The sequence below is a fragment of the Vulpes vulpes genome, chromosome 9 (assembly GCF_048418805.1).
Source record: "Vulpes vulpes isolate BD-2025 chromosome 9, VulVul3, whole genome shotgun sequence".
NCBI lineage: Eukaryota > Metazoa > Chordata > Mammalia > Carnivora > Canidae > Vulpes > Vulpes vulpes.
This window is the reverse complement of record NC_132788.1, coordinates 9583316-9601900: the sequence shown is the minus strand read 5'-3', so window position 1 is coordinate 9601900 and position 18585 is coordinate 9583316. Positions and strand designations below refer to the sequence as shown.

At 37.8% G+C, this 18585-nt stretch overlaps 1 protein-coding gene across 50 annotated transcripts in view; it reads right to left on the bottom strand.

Moving 5' to 3' along the window:
• The window catches only part of TRIP12 (thyroid hormone receptor interactor 12), a 145442-nt gene that overhangs the window by 53675 nt on the left and 73182 nt on the right, over positions 1–18585 (bottom strand). For all 50 annotated transcript variants that reach the window (XM_072719266.1, XM_072719263.1, XM_072719268.1 and 47 more), the window contains 4 exons: positions 15691–15796; positions 12774–12910; positions 6972–7055; positions 5875–5970 (listed from right to left, as the gene is read on the bottom strand). In XM_072719266.1, coding sequence (XP_072575367.1) covers positions 5875–5970; positions 6972–7055; positions 12774–12910; positions 15691–15796 — 423 coding nt within the window. The remainder of the gene's footprint in view (positions 1–5874; positions 5971–6971; positions 7056–12773; positions 12911–15690; positions 15797–18585) is intronic.

Sequence of the window (18585 nt, the reverse complement as noted above, 5' to 3'; positions counted from 1 at the left end):
AAACTCACAAACTCAAATAGTCAGCGAAACCTAAGCAAATGAAAAATAAAAAGTCACTAGACCTAATATTAAATTAAAAATAATAATTTGAAAAAGCAAAAATTTTTGCGAGAAAGCTATGACAGAGTTTCCACAATGCGTGCAGAGCAGAGCCTGATGAAGGGCTCCATCTCATGACCCTGAGATCATGCCCTGAGCCGAAATCAAGAGTCAGGCACTTAACCAACTGAGCCACCCACACCCCCCCAAAAAGCAAATCTTAAAAGAAGTCAGAGGAAAAAAGACATTGCCTTGAAAAGGCACCAATAAGACTTTTAAACAGCATCTATGGAAACCAGAAGACATTACAAAAAGCTAAATGAGAATTTTATATTGTGGAGAAAATATCTTTTTGAAATTAAGGCAAATCAAGGACTTCTCAAAAGCAGAAAAAAAAATCATTACTATCACTCATTCACCACATAAAAAAAGTTCTTCAGACTGAAGGGGAAACAACTCTATAATTAGAAGAGAAAAACTGCAGAAGGAATTAAAGAGCACTGAAAATGGGATGTGTATGTGGGCAAAAGAATATGGATGATCTAAACCAACAATTAGGTCTTATTGTGTGTATAACACGTGTATAAGTAAAACAAATTAAAACAATAGCAAAAAGGATGACAGGAGCGAAGCTGTTGTACAGTTCTTACACTGGTTAGGATGTTATAAAGTACTGATATACAGTGGGCTATAATAAACCACAAACATGCATTAAGATCTCTACAGTAACTACTAACAGAAGTCTACAGGGATATAGAACCAAAAAGTTAGCAAAAGAAAAAAATAATACCATAATGTCTGTTACATATGAGTGGAAGAAATACAGGATGGTACAATTCCAAAAGAGAATGACTTATAACAATCTATCCTAAAGATAACACTAGATAAAATATGAAAAGCTTTGATTTACTGCAGCATAACCAAGACTGGAAATAACCTGAATGTCCAATAGGGACATGCTAAATAAACTGTGCATCCCTGCAGTGGAGCACTATGGCAGCTTTACAAAAGGAATATGGAATCTCCTCTCTGTCTCTATGCAGCAGCTATAGAAAGTGAACACCAAGATACCATTTAAAGGCATCCTAAACTGTATAAAGTTTACTACTCTGCTCTTAAAAAGGCAGTGTGTGTGGAATATATATGAATTTGTTTTTGTTCTCTTACGTAAATAACAGAGTAATAAGCCATAAAATTAACAATGGTTATTTGTGTGGGAGGAGGGAGCACAGGGTAAAGGGAACAGCAAAAGAAGAGAAGACTTCTCTAAATATATCTTATTTGCAGATTTGACTTTTTTAAACCATGTAAACACCCCATAAGAATAAGATTGAAGCTAAAATGTAAAAGCAATTTCTCTAAATTAAAACCAAATCAAGCAAATGAACCAAACCAACTCAGCAGCCTGAATAAAGAGAATCATTTAAAAGGACTTTATTTTTTTCCTTTTGATTTTATTTATTTATTTGAAAGACAGAAAGAGTACACAAGCCAAAGAAGAGGCAAAGGAAGAGAAGCAAACTTCCCACTGAGCAGGGAGCCTGAGGCAGCGCTTGATCCCAGGACCCTGGGATCCTGACCTGAGCTGAAGGCGAATGCTTAACTGACTGAGCCACCCAGGTGTTCCTCAAATACTTTAAAACACAAAAACATGACCATAAAATAAGTCTCCCAAAACACCAACAAAAACTGTTGAAAACTTAACTCTCAGTAGCATTACTTTGAAAGCTGGAATTTTGTATTGTAAGAGAAAGCAAGTAAGTGACTATGTTATTATCATTGGAAAGTGGAATTTTGGCACGGGAGAAAGAAGATACAAGATAAAGGTAAATAAAAACCTTGCAGCCCTCAATTTGAAATGGCATGAAAAGTCAGAACTCAAGACTTTTATTCTAAAAGATAAAATACAAGTATTCCCTATGTTTGTTCATTACAAATGTCTAATAACAATGATCACCTTAGAGGTACCTGGGTAGCTCAGTCAGTTAAACATCCAGGCTCTCGGTTTCAACTCAGGTCATGATCTCACAGTTGTGGGACTGAGTCCCACATCTGGCTCTGCTCTTAATGCAGAGTCGGCTTCAGAGACTTTAGATTCTTTCTCCTCTGTGCCTGCTCTCCCCTCCTCCTCAAATAAATAAAATCTAAATAATAGTCATAATCCCAGTAGCGATGGGTACACCTAGACCCTAGACTATGGGCTCTAAATTTTATTTCGTATGAAAGAAATCAGGATGTTCTGAGAAAAATCCCAAAGTGGGGTGTTTGAGCCTGGTATCTCAGAAAGAGAGGAAGTTCTCAAAAGCTACTGGGATCATGGGCGTCTGGGTGGCTCAGTTGGCTGAGCATCTAATTCAGCTCAAGTCATGGTTCCAGGGTAGGAAGTCTGCTTCTCCCTCTTCCTCAGCCCCTCCTCCAGCTCGTGCTCTGTGTCTCTCCCTCACTCTCTTCCTCAAATAAATAAATAACATCTTTTAAAAAAACTACTGGGGGTTATAAAATTCAAAAGACAACCCCAAAAAGATGCCATCATCCAATGATAGGACAATTTAATCATCAACAATCACTGAAATGTCTGAAGATTTGTCTCCACTTGACAGTGATATTTAAAAACAATAATGAGGGGATCCCTGGGTGGCTCAGCCGTTTAGCACCTGCCTTTGACCCAGGGCACGATCCTGGAGTCCCAAGATCGAGTCCCCAATTGGGCTCCCGGCATGGAGCCTGCTTCTCCCTCTGCCTGTGTCTCTGCCTCTATCATGAATAAATAAAAAAATTTTTTTTAATCTTTAAAAAATAAAAACAATAATGGCCCTTTGGAGGATACAAAAACCAACTAAATTTTCCAAACTGGTAAGTAATGGTTCAAAGAAATATCAGTTATTTTCCTGTGTAACAAAACAGAAGGGAGATATTCTTAAATTTATTTCTACTAAATTACTGCTTTCATTTCTAACAAATGAAGGCTGGTCATTAGATGTGAAGTACTGTCATTTCATAATCCCTGTCATTTAGGCACTGAGTTTTGATGGCTTACGAGATCATTAGACTTTATGCATTTCCTAGGATTAGAACACATTACCGCTTTTGCTTAGTCTTTCCTCATCAAGGGAATAAAGAATCAAACTTGAATCCGAAAAAGCTCCAAGATCTAACCACCAGTTTATAAAGAACTACATTTATGACATTTGAGAGAAGGAAACTTGACACTATTGTACAGCTATTATTAAAGAAATTACTAGTGTACTTTTCAGGCATGATAATGGTAGGGGAGGAGTTGTGTTTTAAACGGGCATTATTTTCAGCTACATGATGAAATGTTTATCAATAACATTACATAATCTCGTGAGATTCATTTCCAATGGTGGGAGGACGGATGCAGATTAAGGGTAAAGAGACAAAGAATGGCCATGCAGTAAGCATCACTGAACTGGGTTCCAGGCATGGTGGGTATAACACCGTTTTCTACTCTGGTTCTAGTCTGTATGGGCTATTATTGATTTCATGTGCAATGGCCAACCCTCCATATGAATATTTTAATGTCAATAGTCTTAACAAGTTTTCTTCACAGCCTTAACCAAGAAATAAAGAAATGTAAAATAAAATCTCTCTCAAGACACACACCTCCCAAAAAAATTAAAGAAACATTAACTGATAGCAATGTATAGATCCTATTTTATTTTGATCCTGATTCAAGTAAGTGAAAATTTTAAATGGATTTATCTCGAGAGGCCTAGAACATTTGCACTTCAGACACCTAAAAAAATAAATAAACACACACCTAGTAAAAGTAAGGATCCCTCTTAATATAACCACAGTACTGTCTAAAATTTTTGGTCCTTATATTTACAAATACAATGACATGCAAATGAAATGATGCCTAAGACTGCCTTAAAAATAATCTTGGGGAAAAAATAATAATCTTGGGAGTGGGGTAAGTGAGGATATAACTGAAACATCAGCTGCTTTGGGTTGATAATTGTGGATGGGTTCATGGAGGTTATTACTCTACTACTCTCTCAACTTCTGCATATATTTAATCTTTTTCATAATATGTATCATGTCATTCCCTGTTCTTAAGTCCTTCCATGGTTCCTGAGTACAGTTATTGGGTTAAACCCCACGCTTGTGGGCAGCCCAGGTGGCTCAGCGGTTTAGCGCCACCTTCGGCCCAGGGACTGATCCCGGGCACCACCAGGGATTGAGTTCCACGTCGGGCTCCCCGCATGGAGCCTGCTTCTCCCTCTGCCTGTGTCTCTGCCTCTCTCTCCCTGTCTCTCATGAATAAAATAAATAAGACCTTTAAAAAAAATAAACCCCCGCTTGCTGCCAGCCTGCCAAGCCCTACATGACCTAGTGAGTCTCGACCCCTCTCAGACTAATCAGCTACAAATTCACTTTCCACAAGGCCCTCGTGCTATTTCTCAAACATGCCAAGTTAATTTCCACCTCTGGTGGTACATGTCCTCTTCCCTCAGACCTGTACTCGGCTGGTTTCCTCACTTCATTTGGGAATCCACAAATTCACCCTGCCTCAAAGAAGGGTCCTCCAACCAGCCTAACTACACCCCCTCACGAGCCAACCTACATCCATGCTTTATTTTCCTCCACTGCACTAATTCTACCTGAAACTTTTCTGTAGGAAAACTGTCTTTATTGCCAGGGTCACCCTCTAGCATGGAAGCTCCATGTGGGAAACAACTCTGTGTATTATGCTGTTCATGACTCAGGACAATCCTAGTACCTAATAAATGACACCAAGTAAGAATTCTCCTTCAAGGGTTCATGAGAACTCTGCAACAGGGTATGATATCTGAGAGCGGAGTGTCACGGCAGCAAAAGGAAAACCAAACCAAACATACCAGCTGCTTCTTAAATTTCCTGTCAAATGCTAAGGCCAGAAACTTGAAAAGGACTTAAGTATAAATACACATATGTGAGCATATGTGCTCACACATACTCACTGCATTATGTTTGGAAAAAAACAAAAAACAAAGAATTTTGAGTATTTGATGGAAAATTATATGAGCACATATTAGTAAGGTCAGAGTTAACAGACTTCAGTTACCACCTTAGAAATGTTGAAATTAATTAAGATTAAAGTCTAAAAATAGCCTGATTATATGGAAACATTATCAATGGAGTTATTAAAAAAATGTTTAAATGTAAATTTTGTTTAAGGAAGCTAAAGATAGTATTCTATACCAGAAAGAATTTAACTGGATTTGTAATTATGCAAAAGTTATTCTTGTTACAAACTGCCACTTCGAGTCACTGTTTTGTCTACCATATATGACAAGATCTCTGGATTATAATATGTTAATTTGATTAAATGAGTCTAGTGACTGGTAATTCTGCTGAGAAATCTTTTCTCTCCGGCTCATGCTACAACTGACTGTCTTATGGATTAAAACTTTATTATGCCACAAAAAATTCAAGATTCAAATCTATGCAAATCATGCAATCAGATGCTATAATATAATCAATGTAATCATCTGAGATTCTTTACTTTGCTGGAGTTAAACAAAGATTCAATCTTGACATAAACTCTGGATGATTTTCTAATGACTCCAATTCAGCAATCAAAAAAAAAAAAAAAAAGAAAGTACAGAAGTACAGAAGAACCTGGAGTTACTGCATTTAAAAGCAAGAATGAAAAAAAATAAAAAAATGAAAGAATGTACACAAACCCTATTTTTAAAAAACAGGTTAAAGTTCATGAAAACCTCCTCATATGAAAGCCTCTTACAGCAATAGATAAAGAAAGATTAAAGACAGCACTCACCTAATTATTAAACGTTTGAGGGGAGGGCAAATTTAAGAGTATTCACTTACTAGCTCCGCTTCCAATTGTTCTATGGAAAAGTTGTGACATCCGAGGACCGAGAGGGCCAAACAGATGAGGAGGAAGACCCCTGGCCTCTAACAAAGCTAAAGAGAAAAGAAAAGCATGGAGAACAGTTGAATTGTGAATGCAGTTCATCTTATATAAAACTTTCAAGCAACTAATTCATCTCACATGACTGATTTAGATAGTTACTTTCCATTTTTAACTTTAAGAGAAACTACATTAAACTTTCAAGATCACTCTTAGATATTAATTAATATAAGTCACAACACCCATGGCCAGTTCCAAGGCATGTTAAGGTTTTATGGAGATGGTAAATATCAGTGTCAGAGGGAACTGTATCAAATGATCCAAGAAAAACCCACAGTAAGAATTTATTTTGATGAAATTATAGGTTAAGTGCCCTTATGTTGCTTTCCTTCTGCTGATATCATTTCCCAATCAGATGTGGTCATAAGATCTTCTAAAAACATATGGAAAATTATTTTTATCAGGTATAAAAGGTGAGAAAAAATGTGTCCACAAGACTTCTAGTCAAGAAGAGATTGCTGTGAGCCTTACACTAAGGATCTATCATAGAAACCAACAGTCTGAAGACAATAAAAATACAGAATATAAGGCTGCTTTTTAAAAAGCAGATCATTAAAAAAAAAATAAAAATAAAAAGCAGATCATTAAAATACCTGGTATTTAGGTATACACTTTCATTTTAAAATAGATAATCAAGAACACAAAAGAACACAGCAAAAACACCCCACTGGGATGCACTGTTATTAGGTACCAGAGAACAACATATTAAGTTATCACCTTTTCAAGACCTTAAAGTATTACCAGCTATACAAGCAACCATAATAGAACATTTTACAAACATATAAAATACATATATAAGATTCTGTCTAAATAGTTTAAGAGCAAGACAGATCATCTTCCAAATCCAAATAATCATAAATAAGCAGCTTTTTTGGAAGTACACACATTGCTAGAGCATGTTTAAATAAGCTTATCTAAATTAATTTCAAGAAAGAAGAGAAGTCATAGGCAGCCTCTGATAACGGTTTCTTGTAAGCTCATTAACTGTCTTTACCTTGTAGTCGTCCCATCTCAGAATCATCGGATTCACTCTCCCCAGAGGTGGTCATGCCCACAGCCCCTGCAACAGAACTAGAGGCTTCAAAGGGGGGAGAAAAAAGAAGGTAAGGGTTAGGAGAGGAACATTCAAACTCCTTAGGTCTGGTTTATCTTTAAAAAAAAAAAAAAAAAAAAAAAGAGCAGAGTACTATAGACAGACTACTGCGAATAAAGGCAATTAAGTGTGTCTGCCTGTTGCACACTCAGGTGTTCCAGATTTCATCCTGTTGCTTCTGTGAATGAAAGGATGGCTCAATTATCTCAGTGTTCAACAGGCATAAAAACACAATCTTGTCCATCCATGGCTTTGACAGATTTCTCATGTCTCTGAAATTGTTCATAAATTAAGTCTTGTCTTAAACTCAACTACCAAAAGTCCATGCAGATCACACTGCCAAAACCACTGTGAGGTTTACTGGACAGGCAATTAGTCACAAACAGAACAGAGAGCAAAACTGGTATCTGGGGGAAACGTCGTGGGCAGATGTGGGTCTTCTTCAGCCTGCCTTTACTTCGGGGCTGTGGTCTTGACACAATCACTTCCACGTTTTCTCTCAGAGCAGGCAGATTGTACCATTTCCAGGACAAAATATTGAAGATACACAGTTCCAACTAGCAGCAAAGCACTAAAGTACAAAGTAGAGGAAAACTAGGATGTCAAAGCAAGCACTGAAAAACAGAGTTGGATTTAGAAGGATTCTACAAACCAAAGAGCTAGCCTGACCAACAATTCAGCTTAAGCAAAGGGAAGGTGATTCTATCAGGAATCTGAAAGACCAAAGTATATTCCTCCAGAACGAGCAGTTTTACTGTTCCTCCTTGGTATCTGTTGAGTCGTTAAGCGTGTTTTCTGTACAATCAACCTGTGTATGACCAGATTATCCACAATACCCTAAGCCCTGCACACTCACCAGATGACACGTCAGTCCAGAACAATGTTCACTGTTAAAAGTACATGGATAACACGTGAATTTACAGGGATATTCTGAAGAGATGCTAATATACGAGCCACCAACTCTATATTTTCTTAAGGGTTTTCATCACACCTCATCAAGCACTTTCTATGATTTCACTGAGATTTCAAAAAAATTCATAGAAAAATGTATGGTTTAAGAACAGGAGTCAGCAAACTATGGCCCATAGGCCAAATTCAATCCAGCACATCATTTTGTAAATAACATTTTATTGAAAAACAGCCAAACTCACTGTATTACATATTATCTGTGGCTGCTTTCATGCTACAACCACAGAGCTAGATAGTTCCAAAAGAGCATGTATAAAGCCTAACACGTCAACTATCTGGCCCTTTACAGGAAATGTTAGCACCCCCTGGTTTATAGTTACAGGTGAACCAGAAATGCTAATATTAAAGTGTATCAGAGTTTAACAAAATCCACACTTCTGGAGGGGAGCTGGTGGAAAGAGTAAATGCACTCTAGAATGCTATAGGTGGCATTTATAAACCATCTGCAGTCTGTGTCTATTTGTTTCCTTACAAACACACGGGGAGGCAATGTAAGCTTTTCCATACATGTGAGGTAACTGTGGCCTGTGACTTTGAGGGTACTTGCCCAAAGTCAGACTGCTACCCACAGATCAGAGACCTGACCGCAGGACGTTATACTCTAGTACTGTACGCTATTCGCCCCTTAAATATGTCCTTCACTACTCATTTTTCATTCCAGTACAGCTGCTTCTTCACATTAAACAGAAAGCTTGTTAACAAATAACTGTTATTAAGGTTCGAATCATGACTGAATTTGTTAAAGTGACTCTTAAACTTGCTTTTAAACTCTTCCAGTTATGTGCAGGGCAAATACAGTTTTTAACAAATGAAGTAGTTTTTGTTTTGTTTTGTTTTGTTTTGTTTTAAGCACCCTCTGGGCAGCCCGGATGGCTCAGCGGTTTAGCGCCACCTTCAGCCTGGGGCGTGATCCTGGAGACCCGGGATCGAGTCCCACGTCGGGCTCCCTGCATGGAGCCTGCTGCTCCCTCTGCCGGTGTCTCTGCCTCTGCCACTTTCTCTCTCTCTCTCTCTCTCATGAATAAAGAAAATCTTTTTTTAAAAAATAAAATAAAATAGAGCATCCTCTGGCAACCCATCTTTTTTAAGAAAAACAACGTCAGTAAAAATTCACTTGGGAAGGTGATTTTTTTGTTTGTTTGTTTAGTTTAGTAGACGGTCTCCATGTGATTCTTCATGGAGGAAGAGGGCCTGTTTTGACAGAAATCAGTCACTGAACCCAAAGAAGAAAAGATCCTTCTCCAGCCCATTGATGGCAAATATTAATCATTTTTCTACTATAGTTCCCTATAAGTATTACAAAATCAGATAAACGAAACTAATCTGGCCTGTGGGTGGCTGTTTCTAAAGTCACACAGGTAAGGAGATGACATCAACAAACAGGAGTCCATTGACAAAATTCTTTAGGAATCAAACCTCCTTGAGCAACGTGCACAAGATCTGTCCTGACACAAGTATAAACATAAGATTATCAGCAGAGAAAATCCAATGCTATATTTTTAAGAGGTGTCAATTTTTGTTTGTTTAAACCAGTATCTCCCCCAACTACTCTGTAGCATATCTTCACACCATGTAAGACAGTTTCCAATACACAGGTGAATGAAAACAATGGAAAAAATATTTAAGTTAGAACACAAGAAATTGATCACAGAACCCTATGTTTTTATACCTTAACGATAAGGCTTCCTATGCAGAAAGCAAGTAAAATATTAGAAAACTGATAGAATTCAATTGTAGTTCACAGGAACTTTAAAGACTTACCAGATCTCTAATTGTAAGAGGCAGAAGGACTTTTCTGTAAGAGTGTAATGAAAACCTTTGGGCAAGGCCAAAGGAATAACTACTAGTAATGTAAGCATGCCTTAATGGGCCCTGCTATCAGATGATACTGAAGCTTCTAATTTTTAGGGATTCCAACAAAAAGTAGTCATTAACTACTTTTTTTAGATAAAAACTTCTAAAACTGGATTGCTTTCTTCTTACAAACTGACCCTGTTCTTTTCTTGTGAAATTAAGATTCTCAATGTGAAATCAGGTGCCAGAACATGGGCTATTTTTCCTTGCCTTGCTTTGCAGGTGTAAGGAGGAATACCTGACTTCTCAACTTTAGTGTCTCTAGTATTTTCAAGACTTTATTGCCACTATGAAAAGGTACACAGCTCTGATAAAGTCCAACACTTAACCTGCCAGGTGTTGGGAAAATGCAGGGAACACCTAACTTTTCAATTCCAAGAGCTTGTTAGCATCTCTTCTATGAAGAGCCAGGCACACTGATATCAACAAATTTTCCTAAGTGTCAACACTTGCCAAGTCAGGATGATATGACCAAGTCTGCCAAAGATGGAGCAACGCTTTATTACTACATGTATATAAAGAAATATGCTTATTTCAATGGCTTCATTGAAAAAGGTCAGGAAGATGGGTTCTCAAAAAAGAAGTAACACTTATAATAATAAGTAATATTATTAAGGGGAAAAAACACAAAATATACTAAAGATAATCAATCTCTTTAAATTAGTAAAAACATTATTTCAACATAAATGTTTCCAATAAAGAGTCTTACACCAACTGTCGAAGAGCTGTCTGTGAATGGATAATTGCCCAAAGATGCTTTAAGTTACCACCATCGATTTATCCTCACACTACCTTAGAAGTTTTTCTCTTTAAATTGTAACTTTACATACGAAGAAACTACAACACATTACACTGAAGAACTTAATGTAAAGGAATTTGCTTCTTCCCACAGCACTACTTCAGTGAGCTGGCAAATTATTTCTGTAGCATCCACAAGGCATTCTGCTTCCAAAGTGAAATGAAGGAGTGCCATGTGTATCTTTTCTGCAAACGTGGAAAATACTGAGATCACACCATAATTGTGAATCTCAACGACAAGGAACACAAACATTTAGGAGGCCGTCTATGAACCTAATTCCCTGAAGCTTTTATCCTCTCAGGTAAATATACCAGGACCAAAACTTTACACACTACCCCCACATTCTGGCCTCCAGGGGATATCAATATGAAATGAACTAGCTCTTTTTTTAAGTTGTTATTTTTTTTTAATTTAAATTTAATTTGTCAGCATACAGTAATAATAACCAGTGCTCATCACATCATGTTCACTCCTAGATTCCTGTCACCCAATTACCCCATCCCCCTGCCCACCTCCCCTCCTGTGGCCCTCAGTCTGTTTCCCAGAGTCAGGAGCCTCTCATGCTTTGTCTTCCTCTCTAATTTAAACTAACTCTTCTGACTGTGGGGGAAGTGGAAGGACACAGCCTTTAGAAATGTGCCCTTCTTATGGTAAACCTGAATTTCTGATTTCCACGACTGGGCAACCGTAACCATTATGTACCTCAGTTTCCCCTCATTTGTAAAATGAGAACAGCACTTACGCCTCTGCATCGTTTTGAACTTAGTACTAAAGGAGAATGAGTCCTTAATACCGTATCTGCAACAGTGTACACTCTACAAATGTTAGCTATGATAATTACTGTAATGACTCTGCTTTAACAACACACTCAGCAAGCAGCTCCATTTCTGTCATCCATGTGGGAACTGCCCCACTTCCATATGCAGACTTGAAATAAACATTAAACACTGGGAAGCATAGCCTCTGTGTCATCAAGAGCTTCAATGAGTTGTATGTGCAATGGACTATACTTTCTCTCAAATTTAACCCTTCAGATAAACTATTCTTAAAAAAAAAAAAAAAAAAAAAAAGTATGTAAAAAAGGTCCCCTCCCACCAGAAGAGATGGTTCAAGTTCGCCATGCCACTATTCATACAAAACCAGGAAAAGACATTGGTAAAACTGTTAAGCTTGACAAAGCTGAGACAAGAAGCATAAAATATGAATAGCAGTGGGCAAATCAGAATCTTCCTGGCAAACTAGGACATAGGCTCCACCACAGGCATGGAAGAAAACTAGCATACACGCTAATGTTACATGAAAGACTGTTATGGAAAAATAAGAACATACCTACACCTAAGCCCATGTGTATCATACTGCCAGAAAGGACTCATGATACCCATGTTCACAAGGATGAACTGAAACATTTTCTCATGTGTTTCTTAACGTCAGAAATGCTCATTACAGGTTACATTTTAAAACCTGTTGGCCACAATTAACCTCTGAAGTATTAGCCTTCTTTTCCTATTGGTGATCAATACATATTTAAAGCTGAAAGGGGTAGTGGGCAGCCTAATTTCTGTTGTGCTAAGGTATCAAGAAGAATAAAAATAAGCCCATAAGAACATAAATTGCATTCTTAAAGTTCCTTTCCAAAGGAACACTTATTACATTCTAGGGGTTCCAACATTCTCCATTAATATTTACATGTATATGAAGAAGCAATTTAAGCCATATCCTTACTTCTTATTATGAACTTAAATTTTCAAACAATCACTAGGCAAGAATGGTTTCTCTGCACTGATACAGAAGAAACTTCACAGAAGGTGACATCGCTCCTAACGGCCCTTTGAATGTAATTAGTATAAACATGGTTTTGGAAAAGAAATAGAAATCAAAAACAACAAATGAATCCAACTCATCAAAAAAACCAAACCTATAAAGTAAAACAAAAAAGAACAAAAAGTTAATCTGATGGTAACATTCAGTATACCTCTGTCCCCTCTCTTGCATTCTACTTGCCATGCCCACAAGGTAATTTATCTTTAACCCAATCGGTAAGATACATAAATGCATTTTAAGGCTCCAAAGTGCCAAGCTACCTGCAGCTCCCTGGGGAGTTTCGTCTGTCCGTGCAGCTGAAGAATTCACGGTCTCCTGGCTGCTTTCAGGGTCCGCCATCTTCTCCTGTCGACGAGCTTCAGCTGCTCCTCTTTTGCCCAGGCCAGAGCCTCTCCGACTACAACAGAAAAGTCCCATCAGAGGCAGCACTACCAGTGACCAGGAGCAATGTCCACACAGCACAAAGCTCCAATGCATGGAGCACAAAGCCAGTTTCTTCTTTTTACATAGAAATTGTTGCAGAAAATCATTATGGTAACAACTAAGACTTTGTATATTTAAAATTCTTCCAAGTTACATGGCGGTCACAATACATGCTTTTGTGGTGCTGTGAGCTGTTGTCATCCTTACAGAAATGATTTTTAAACACTTCAAATGTTTAAATGTTTTTAAACTTTAAATGGAAAATTGACTCCTGCTGAGAGAACTCAACTCATTTAAAATAGATCTATTCTAGGCTAAATAGTGGATCAATATACAGACTTTACACTTGACAATGTGTGTTTGGGGGGGGGAGGGGAGTTTAGAAGAGGAAAAGGTAGGAGAAATTCCTATCACCAAAGTCCCAGATAAGTTAAATCACCAAAGAAAGAACTACCCTAATAATGAACAAGAGCTCCATCCTTTAAAAAATATTTACCATTTAGAAATACATAGAGATGACTCTGAGGATTAAGTCACAGCATAATTTGGAAAGAATGGTCAGTCATTTCTCATGAAGCAAATTACATTTTATTGATGATGATTTTTTTCTATTTTAGTAGAGAAATCAGTCAGCAAATAAAATAAAAACAAAGGATTTCCCCCAAACAATTCCAACTTGCTATTGTTTAAATAGCAGCCCTCTGAATTACCTTAGGAAATGAAGAAACACTCTACTAAGGAAATGTTTTAGACCAAACTCAAACTGCTGCAGAATTTTTTTTTTTTTTTAATTTATGATAGTCACAGAGAGAGAGAGAGAGAGAGAGAGAGAGAGAGAGGCAGAGACATAGGCAGAGGGAGAAGCAGGCTCCATGCACCAGGAGCCCGACGTGGGATTCGATCCCAGGTCTCCAGGATCGCGCCCCGAGCCAAAGGCAGGCACTAAACCGCTGCGCCACCCAGGGATCCCTGCTGCAGAATTAGATGCTGGTCAGTAAGCAACAAAAAAGCAGCAGGCATAAGTGACCTATGAATGAAGGCTCTGAATTACCAAGGAGTACTAGAAGAGTTGGTTCTTCTAAGTAGTAAAAATTCTCCCTACACAGGGATTTGCTTAGCCAATTTTTTCTTCCACAGAAATAGCTCACCCCAGCCCCAATTTACCAAGCTACAAATTAGTGGGATTCAAATTAATTCAGCTACTTAATATTCAACTTGCACGAATCATGTGACACACACTGCACTGAACACTTTGGTTGCTGTCCTCAAGAACTATAGGTCTAAAGAGAGATGAAGAAGATACAGCTGAAGCAGGATGTGAAAGTACTACATTTAAGAGGAATCACAACTAGTTCAGAATAAGTTTGAAATGAAGAGCCTTCCAGGCAGGTGGCTAGACAGCTTGTGTAGAGTATGACCATGTAAACTGTATGTAATTTCACAAGCACTAAGAAAGGGGTCATGAAGAGGAGGAAAGGAGGCAGCAAAGAAGGGATACTAGATTACTTGACTTCACATCAACTTAAAATTAATTTTCAACTACGGTGAATTCAGTTTGTATCGCAGATTATAAACTCTGGGCAAACCAGATTCAAATGTAGCCCACAATGAGACAAAAGCTGTGAAGAACTATAAAATTTTCTGAGTTCCTGTAAAACTATTGCCAAGAAAGCTCAAAAGCAAACAGGTACACAAACTCCACATATTTTAAGTAACATTTTAAACAATCCAGATAGAAAATAAGTGGAAAAGTAGAGATTTAAGTGGCAGGAGTCCTTTTCTGATGACTTGCAACTAGTCATATGGTTTCTTTATGTCACTATTGTACCTACCACCAAGAGCAGTCACGGTCGCTTATCTTAGAGGAGAAACAAGAGAAGAGCTAAAACACCTTTCAGCTCACCCAAAAGTAGGGGAAAGGCAAACTGAAATCATTTGCGCCTGATCCCTGGTTTTTGGCACACTTAGAAGAACGAACAAACACCACAGAAAAGGGGACAAGTCCTACCCAGCTGTGAGTAATTAACCACACAAGGGTGTGTGAGTGACTGACACACCTGAAAATGTGAGGAAATTTTTTTTTAAGGATTTTTAAATTTAACCTAAGATTCTCAAATCAGTTAATAAAAGTACCTGAAATAACAAACTATCATATCAAAGGCAACTGATTTTCTGAAAATGAGATCCAAAACAGCAAGTGGGGGGAAACAGGAATTGGGAGCCATGAAAGCACGCACAAGACACTGACATTCCTCGAGGGGCAGGTGTCATAATACAAAATGAAAATCAAGTACATCTCTTCCCCCTTATCCATTAAAACTCAGGTGGTGCCAACACGTTCAGAAACTAATTAGACAATATTACAGCCATTAAAACAGGCATCCCTTTTGATCCATTAATCACACTATTGGGAAATTTAGCTACCTTTAAAAAAATAACCCAAATCTGCATGAAGATGCTCATTAGAGATTTATTGGCCAACTGGAACTCTGAAAACAATGAAATGTCCAACTATTGGCAATAACTGTGAAAATTATTTAGCAGCAGAGGAAAAGGTAGAGGGTAAGAGTAAAACAGCATGATTCATATTTAACAAGAACAGGTAAATAAACATTGGGGAGAATTCATTTATACTGGATACTCAAGTGAAAATTTCAGTAATTTTTGAAAACTCAGAAAGTGAAGGATTCTGATGAAAGCTGAGCAGAAGATAAAGAACTGGATCATAAACTGGAAAAACCCAATGTGGTTTACCTGGCACTAGCACAGGAGCCCGTGGTCTTTTGGCGTGTGCTCCGCCTCAAACTGGGGAGCTCAGCAGGTGGGGATTCACTGCGCTTCTTGGTAGATTTTCTTAAACCTATACATGTGAAATTCAAAAGTACATTTTTAAAAAATAAGTTAGCATAAATTAAGAACTACCAAATTCTTCAGGTCAAAAGCCCACTGCATCTTCCAAGGCCTCCCTAGCAAGCTGCTAAAATTCTGTCTATCTGGTACTTGGATAAATCCTGCTTGGCCCCCACCTTACCTTGAGCTATCCCACATCACAAGTGACAGTCCTTTTCCCCTCATTAACTTCCCCTTTAAACATTCCTAATCTCTCTACTCCTCCACTAACTAAAGCTAAGATTTTTTTTGCATTTACTCTGTATTTCAAGGCTGTACTAAATTTAACATTTTTTATTTATCATTTTCATTCATTAGCACCTTACTACACTTTTAACTGTCCCATTTCATTTTTTTATACAAAGTTCACCAATTAAGACTACGAGAGAACAAAATGCTTTTTTTTTTACACTGCTCCATTGGCATGGAAAATACACTGGAGCATTATTAGAATGTCCAGTGTACAGGTTAATGGAATAATTAGGGGGAAAAGTCAATTGAATACACTTTACATGTTATTCTGGAAACTACTAACTAAAACCTTGCATAGGGCTAACAGATCCTAAAAAGATACAGGAATTAAGTGAAGTTTATTACTATTTCATAAACAATGGGGAGGCCAGAGCATTGGTTCACCCTCCCCCTCACCCATAAGATGTTATCCTACATGATGACAGAATGGGTGGTGTGTTCTATCTACACAAAGACCTCTAATATATAGCGAAAGGCCTCCAAGTGAAAAAGTTTATTTCCATGACAACTAAAGCATCACCTTAAAGAGTGTTTCCTTTTTCAGAGACTAATTACATAATCCTAACAATTCTCCAAGTCACTTGTTCCCCCACCCCCCTCTCCCAGAACCTTTTTTTTTAAAGATTTTATTTCTTTCTTTGAGAAAGAGAACACAAAGAGGGAGGGGAGAGGGGGAAACAGACTCCTGATGCACAGGGAGCCCAAAGTCGGGCTGAATCCCAGGACCCTGAGATCATGAACTGAGCCACTCAGGTGCTTTCCCCAGGAACTTTTAATTTTTGACCATTTCACTCCTTCAAAGTGGAAGATCAGAAATTTCTTAGTCTTGATTTTGTTAAAAAAACACCAGTAAAGCATATGAGTAAGAGGTGGAAAAAAAAGATTCTAGGCATCTTCCTGACTCTTTAAGATGCTTCATTTTATTTGCATTTCATTTTTTAAAGACTTGATTTATTTATTCATGAGAGACACACAGAGAGAGAAAGAGAGAGGCAGAGACACAGGCAGAGGGAGAAGCAGGCTCCATGCAGGGAGCCTGATGTGGGACTTGATCCCGGGTCTCCAGGATCACACCCCGGGCCGAAGGCAGCACTAAACCGCTGAGCCACCCGGGCTGCCCAAGATGCTTCATTTTAAACTTCAGTTCATTTAACTTAGGACGGTCCCTATACCATATATATAAAATCAAAATGTTAAATGAAAAGCACACTATCAAAAAATCTTTAACCACTAAACAAACTATAAGGACAAAAATCTATGTTCAGACAGACATTGCAATCGAGAGATCTGAACACCTTTCAAGACATTTTTCCCCCAAAGTAATTTTTGTGAAAGGTTATCCAAGACTCCTGAAACTGACATAAAAGGGACAAAAAGTGGGAAAAGAAGATTGGCCTAAGGGTTTCTTAAATTTCAATTTTGTGTTTTTTAATTATTTATTTTTATATTTCTTAAAGATTTTACTTATTTGACAGAGAGAGAGAGAGAGAGAGCACAAGCAGGGGGAGCTGCAGGCAGAGGGAAAAGGAGAAGCAGGCTTCCCATCAAATAGGGAGCCGGGCAGGGTACTTGATCCCAGAACCCTGGGATCATGACCTGAGCCAAAGACAGACACTTAACCCACTGAGACACCCAGGTGCCCCTCAATTTTGTTTTCAGATTGATTTCCTACATAACATATCACCAGAATTACTTAATGTGATCCCGAACCAAAGTCTAATGCCCCTACACTATTTTATCTTTGTCTGGACACACATCCTGTCACCTGAAAGACGAACATGACATGTGGACAAATTATGAGACTAGCTTAATATATTCAACTAATTATTATCAATTTTTTAATATTTAAAAAATTCAGAAAATTATTTTTAAATGTTTCAGAAAATATTAAATTATGTTCACCTATTTGAATTGTGCAACTGAATTAGAATAGACTAAAAAACATATACACTTTATGGAAAAACATAAGCACACATTATTTAAAACATTCCACCGATGTTTTCATCTCTAAAGCACTTTAAAAACTCCTGTATGGGGGATCCCCAGGTGGCTCAGCAGTTTCACGCAGCCTTCGGCCCAGGGCATGATTCTGGAGTCCTGGGATCGAGTCCCGCATCGGGCTCCCTGCATAGAGCCTGCTTCTCCCTCTACCTGTGTCTCTGCCTCTCTCTCTCTCTCTGTGTCTGTCATGAATAAATAAAATCTTTTTAAAAAAAATAAATGAAAACTCCTGTATGACTGTCACTAATATTAGTTTATGTGACACTAAATGTTTCTATACATACCATGATACAGTAATGGACACTAGTAAAAAATGTTTATTATCTATCCAGTGACATTCAAAATAAGATATCCAAATAAACGTATTGTGGGCTACTACGATATTGCTTCTGAGGGGACAGTATACTTCTTGATCAATCTGTTATACTTTCACTTAAGTCATGACGTAGGTGTTTCACTTTCTTTTAAACAATTTCATTCAAATGTCATTCCCTTATGATAAAAATG